This window comes from Sinocyclocheilus anshuiensis, unplaced genomic scaffold, assembly GCF_001515605.1.
Source record: "Sinocyclocheilus anshuiensis isolate Anshui unplaced genomic scaffold, SAMN03320099.WGS_v1.1 scaffold2233, whole genome shotgun sequence".
Lineage (NCBI taxonomy): Eukaryota > Metazoa > Chordata > Actinopteri > Cypriniformes > Cyprinidae > Sinocyclocheilus > Sinocyclocheilus anshuiensis.
In genome coordinates this window covers 154,322-161,080 of record NW_015551120.1, presented here as the reverse complement: position 1 = coordinate 161,080, position 6,759 = coordinate 154,322, and the positions used below count along the sequence as shown (strand labels likewise).

General features: G+C 36.5%; 1 protein-coding gene across 1 annotated transcript in view; it reads right to left on the bottom strand.

Moving 5' to 3' along the window:
* LOC107663075 (tensin-like) overlaps window positions 1–6,276 on the bottom strand; it is a 95,503-nt gene extending 89,227 nt beyond the window's left edge. Inside the window, exon 1 of the mRNA XM_016453227.1 lies at window positions 6,108–6,276. Within this exon, the coding sequence (XP_016308713.1) occupies window positions 6,108–6,203 (96 nt within the window). The 5' untranslated portion in view covers window positions 6,204–6,276. The remainder of the gene's footprint in view (window positions 1–6,107) is intronic.
* Window positions 6,277–6,759: the final 483 nt, after the last annotated feature.

Here is a 6,759-nt window from a genome sequence, read left to right as displayed (position 1 = left end):
AAAAAAAAAAAAAAAAAAAAACACCGGCCAGTAGAAGCAACATGACTGAGAGTGAGAGAACCAGTGTTCAGCCGTACATGTATGTACCAGAGTCTGACAGATGAAGGAGAGACTCCGGCAGAAGAAACACCTATGAGAATGAACCAGAACATTCTCATGTGTCCTCAGTGGCACCATGTAAAAGTGGATTTTGCATAATAGATGCCCTTTAAATAATTGTATTCTTCATATAGCATGACATGAATATGAGGCAGGATTTCCTAGATAAAGGCAGAAAATCATGTGCGAGAAGCCAGTGCCTCTACTGCACTGTGAACTGGCTCACCGTGAAACAGATCTGTGAGTGAGTCAGTTAAATTAAACCTGCACTTTGATCCAGTGGTGGACAGAAACAAAGGTTTTATTTTTTATTACTGTACTTAAGTATATTATTTAAAGTCAGTGTAAAGGCAATTCATAGAATTCACATTATAAATGTTAGAAATGTATTGCTGAAAACACGTTACAAAGACTGAACTATGTAGTACTGATTTGTGGAGTTAGACAGTTAAATAGTTGTTAACCATTTTTGTGTTCAGGATTTTTTGGCCGATCCTGAAATCATGTCATTGTATGCAGTGCCAGCCCGTAGGGTTGCGGGGCTCAAGGCAAGATTACGAAAATAGGCCCCACTAGTGTAAAAATTGTCATAGCAATTTAAACATATGACAAGTCTGTCTGTGATCGTGGGTATCATTGCATTTATAAAACAAATACTAATACTACAGCAATAAATATTATGTACAGCAGTCAGAACATCCTATTTTTTTCGGCTCCATGAAGATACCGTTTGGATTCCATTTCTACTACAATTTCACTTTAATCTCTCTATCATTCTTTCATTTCAATTCCAAAATATGAACCAACAAAATCTGCACACAAACGCCATCATGGGTATTTTTTATATGCATAATGTATATTTATAATGCAATGCTAATTGACATAGCCTTTATCACTGTATAGAATATTATAAAATGATTTTGCCTCATTCTGTGATATGAAACCACGTCAGATCACAAAAGGAAGTTATGTCAAACACTCGACTGATGTTATGAAATGAATTTAGAGCAAAAACGTTATTAAATGTTTTTAAATGCACTGTACAACCCTGGTGCATTATCTGTATGTGTGTTGACTTAAAGGGGCGCTGCAGATCCATAAGTGTTTGACATCAAAGTACTGCAATAGGAAAGCATGCAGAGCTGTCCATTAGTATATAGCCCTCGCGGTACTTCGAACTATATATTATTTATATTATATCATTATTGTATCACACCTAAGCAATGTATATTTGACAATTAATATTAAACATTTAATTACATTAAACATTAATAAATATTAAATATTTAGTTTAAATTAAATTTGTACATATAAATAAAAAGCTTTAGAATATAAAAAGCTTTGAAAATTACTAGACTTAAATATTTTCTTTTAAGCCCTTTGTTGAACATATAAATTATTAATTAAATACATTCAGTTAATTAAAAAAAAAATCTGGATCAAACCCTGAGAGAATGTTTATAGCAAGCGTTGTGAGCCCGCTGAACTCAATCTAAGCCGGGTTGGATTTGTTTGGTTTTGTCAACTCTAAACCTACTCTGAAACTCAGTTTGTTCAACCAGATTTGTGCAACAGGCCACTGGGAGACATGTGCAGTGGGAGCTTTCAAAGAGATCTTAATGGACGGACAGTTTATTTTCAGGGTCAAAAGATTAACAGGCATCTCTGTCCCCCTCCCTTTTTAACTCCCTCTCCCACTTTAAACCAAACCACCTCCTTCCCAGCAGGGGCGTGTCTACATGGTGGCCAGGGGTGGCACTGGCCCCCCTCTGAAATTTGGCTGGCCACCCCAGGTGCCCCCCCCCACCAGATGTCTTGCAATAGGCTTGTTTATAGTAAATTTCTAATTTTAGGCGGTTTCTATAGTGTGATCTTAATGACAATGTCAAGAGCGCATAATGTTACACGATCCATGTGCGCGAGGACGAATCTCTCCACTCCCAAGCGGATTTCCTTCACTCACACAAAACTGGACGTGTGCTTTTAACATACATCGTTCCGCAAACACAACATGGATTGCTCAAGGGACCTTAATTAATGGTAGTTGAGCTCAGAGTGTCATATTAATGGATACCTTTCAAATATCTGAACACAGTATAACAACACAGATCTTTAACCACCCACAAGGTGTACATTTCTACTCTACTGGCCAAATCCTGTCTGCCTGTGGTTCTTTGGCATGCATTCCCATTCTAGCTAAAGGGCTCATCTTGCAGAAAGGCAATGAGAGGTGAAGTTCAGGTCAGACCAGAGTCATATCCAGCCTGGCTCAATATAAATTAATGTGTGTAATTAGAAGAGTGGAGCGTGAGTCTGCATTAGGATGTAGTAGGGCCCTTTCATAAATGCTTATATTCAACACAAACAACATTTTGAGTGGAAACAACACACTTCCATGGAGCTACACACAAAGGACCAGAGGGGCCTGGCACCCCCTAGCGACTGAAAGATTTTACAAATTTTTATTATTATTTATTTTAAGTAATAATATTTTCAGCTTAAAATAAAATATAAAATATATATACAATATAGTTATTTTAATACATTTTAAATATTTATTTTGTAAATAAAGTAATAAATGAAATCAAACTTACTAATGCCTCCCAATCTCATTAGGGTAAGAGGTTGTGGCGTGACGAATTTGCATTTTGACAGGATAATAGCCTATAGTATACTGTTTGCCCATTGCATTGCATGAATGGGTATTCAGTGTTTGTACAATGTACAACAACTGCAGAGAAACATCAACCTAACCCAAATAAAGTCAGATGAAGATGCCGATGCTGATGCCATGCTTGATGACTCCAGACCTGGACAATCTTTTAAAGGTGTCAGGAATTTGAATTTGAATTGAACATTTATGTCAGGAAAAGGACTATTTACATCCATTTGTTATTTGATTTGCACAAAACAAAACCTATACATAGATTTTACAATATAAACTGCTAAACCATCCATTTTCAGTAAGATTTAACTCTGTATGTGCTGTACATGTGGAAGAATTGACAATAAAGCAGACTTGAGACTTGAGAAGATTTACTAAATGGGCTATGAAGTGTTGGTGGGCCTTATCATAGTAAAAACACTTACAATTGAAAAGCTAAAATGTATTTTAAAGTGTAAATGACCAAATTGACTGGCTTGGTTATTTAGCACATTGTTTGCATAAAATATGCAAACATTCACACTTTTGCCGTGTGTGATACAAATACATTATTAATATTTTGTCTATATTATGCACATATTCACACGTGCATTAGTTTGCTCCATCAACATTAATTTGCCACGTTTTACATTTGCATTTTTGCAAATTTAATGCCCTCACACTCACTGATCACTATCCCCTCTCCACTTGCGAGTTTTGCACATTTCTTCTGAAAATTGCAGCCACAACATAGTAAACAAACTGCTGCTTTTGTTCTGTTGCTAAGTGTGTCTGTTCACATTCAACCTTAGTGCCACTTTCCAATGTTCTTTTACACTTTACTTTGTTCTGTGGTATTGTACTGTACCATGCTGTTTGCAAAGTATCTGTGTAATCTTATCTAATCTTTTCTTATTTAAATCTTACTTACTTTAATTATCAGTTGTAGTTTTTATTTTAGTTATTTTTAATTCATTTAGTTTATTTAATCTAATTTAGTCAGTACAGTCTAGTTCAGTCTCATAGTCCTTTGTTGATTTTATGTACTGTAGCATCATGATCTTGGAGGAACTTTGTTTCATTTCACCATGTACAAGCTGCATATTTCTGAAATGACAATAAAGCCACTCTGTCTCTGAAAATCAAATATGTTTTTACCAAATAAAAAGTACAGCTACAAAAACATGAAAAGTGTAACACTTACTGTGTGTATGTATTGAACAGATTCAGATGCTGATGCTCCCATGGTTCTTTACCTTTTCTTACTAGTCTTTACATCTGACGCACAAATGAAAGGGTAATCTTGTCTGATTAGGTAAATGCATTGACTGTAATGTAATTATCTCAAGTGATAACATGCACATTTTTCCCTATTTTTTTAAGATGGAGTTATTAAAATTATTTATATTATCAATTTTCTAATATCAGCACATATAACTAAAAACCTATTCTGAACAATAAGTGTTTTTCTATGACTATTTAGATTTTGTCTTCAAAGAGCAAGTTTATACATAAATTGTCTTGTTCACAGGTGTGTTTCACGTATTCTACTATGTATTGCATAATATGTACCAGTTTTACAGTTTTTTCGCTATAGTTTCAAAATCATCTAAGCAGCCTCTTATCACTTTACACTGCAATATATATATATATATATATATTTTTTTTTTCCAGTAAGTTATTCTGCGATGATGCAAAAATGCCCATTTGTCCAGAATTATGAACTGTTGTATTAGTGGGGTTAAGCATGACCTATGGCAGCACTTTGATTGAGGTTTTGACATTTAGAATAATGTAGTATGATGGAAAATTCCCTGGGCCCTGAAGCACAACCATGCTTCAAAGATTACATAAGGTTCTCTTCACCAATCATGTCACCAAACAACTCATTTGCCAGTGTAAATTGTTTTTTATTTATTTTTATTTTTTTGAGAACAAGTTTCTTCCTTGCTGACCTTGCCGTCTCTTTCTAATGGTTGAAAGGTGCACTTTCACCTTTCACATGCCTATGGATCCTTTGCTCTTAGGGCAAAATTGGTTGGATGATCTGGCATGCACAGATTGTCAGTGGTCTGAACCCTTCTTTATATATTTTCATTCCAAGTGTCATTTGTGAAATTATGATAGCACATAATTTAAAATGTTTATGGGGTGCCTTTTTTATTAATCCATATCATGCACTTTGCATATCTTTCAAGAACTGTGGAGATTTGAGTTGTTACTGCTTTTTGTAATGTAATGTAATGCTTTTCTTCAGTTTTGGTTGGGTAAGGGAGGTATCATAGTAATAACTGGTAATATGGTTAGGATATTGCCAGTGGTTTGATGACTAAAATCTAAGTATTGGTCAGCACAGCATTGTTGCTGAAGAAGGGGGTTTCAGTAAGGAATGAAGGGAAAGTGTCTACAAAGAGCAAGATATGGTGATGTGTTGCTGTGATAGCTGATGGGGAAGTTGGATGAATAGTGCTGGGTTATGGTCTTGGCAGGATCTGAAGGATGAGAATGTGTGCTGGGACAGATTGAAATTTGGGGGTGGGGTGAATGGTACAAGAAAAAACAGTAGTTCTGCGGCAACGGTTTTTTTTTCTGCAGGCACATCAGCACTGACAAAACCACTGAGGCATGATAATGAAAACGAGCAAAAAATGAGCAAAATAATGAAAACTTGAACCCTAATCTGACCACTCTCATTACCTTCAGACTGGGATTCTCATGCTACAAAGCAAGCAGGCACCAGCAAGCACTCTCCTAACATGTTCTCGATTTGGTTCAGCAAAAACACCTCATAAAGCTCTACTGCACTAACAAAACAAAACAATCTGGTGCAAAGGATTCACAATGTACCCACATAATTATTATTTTCTTAAAAATGGCAGCCATTAACTCAGCATAAACCTATGGGACACCTTGCGGCAGTGTCCTTTTTATGTCTAAAATGTTGGCAATAACATAAAAAAGTGAGGAAGTGGAGACATCGAACATGTGAGGTGTTGTTATCATACAAGCAAAATTGTATATGTGATTCAACACTTGTCACTGGTAACACTATCTTTCAAACAAGTTAAATTAAAGTGACTATACACAGTGTACAGTAGGACAGTTTCTTGAACACAACATTCTGGACACCCATAGAAACAGAACAAGACTTCACAAAGTAGACTTTGCTTAGAGAGTTTTTATCAGGGACTGAGAGGCTCAAAACCCACCACAGGTAAAGGAAGACTGAAAAAATAGGGCATGTCTGAATGACCAGACTGTTGTCTGGTACCACTTACAATCAGCTGTGAAAGGTGAACCCAGTTTGTGTGTATGTATTTGAACGAGTCAGTGCAGAGTAGGTCAAAAACAAATGCAGCCTTACCTTATCTCTCCTAGCTGCTCTCAATGGAAAGAAACAAGAGAAGAGGAACTTCCCCCAGCTAATCACTGCTGCCAGACACCAGTTCAGCCTGGCCATGGTTGCCTTTTCTATCACACTTTTGCTTCCTTAAAATCACCCTTTCTATTCTGTGCTTATTCTCCAGGTAAATCCAATAGCAGAGAGCTGACGGGAGGAAAGATCCCTTTAGCTACAGAGCAAGTAGCAAGAATTAACCTACTCTTGCTTGCAGACACGTTACCTTACTCAGTGGATGCTGCAGCATTCTGTCTGTCGAAGGAGGATGAGGAGGAAAGAGGGAGGGTGTGAGAGAAAAAAGCAGAGAGAAGGAGGGAGAGAGAGGAACATGCAGTGGGAAAAACTAGAAATAGCAGAGAGGCAAGTTGCTTTTGATGAGGAGGAGGTAGAAAAGGAGAAAAAGGTTGGAGAAGAAACTGAATGTGTGTGAGAGAGGAATACGCTTTGAAGGAGAAAACATTTCAGTAATTAAAAGGATAAACAAAGCATCACAATCTTAAAAAAGATGTAAATAGGATAGAATGCAGGCTAAGATATAGAAAGAAAGGGGAAAAGAGAGAAAGGACACAAGAGGGAGAGTGAGTGAGGAAGCCAGAAATAAAGTGAATTTCAGTCT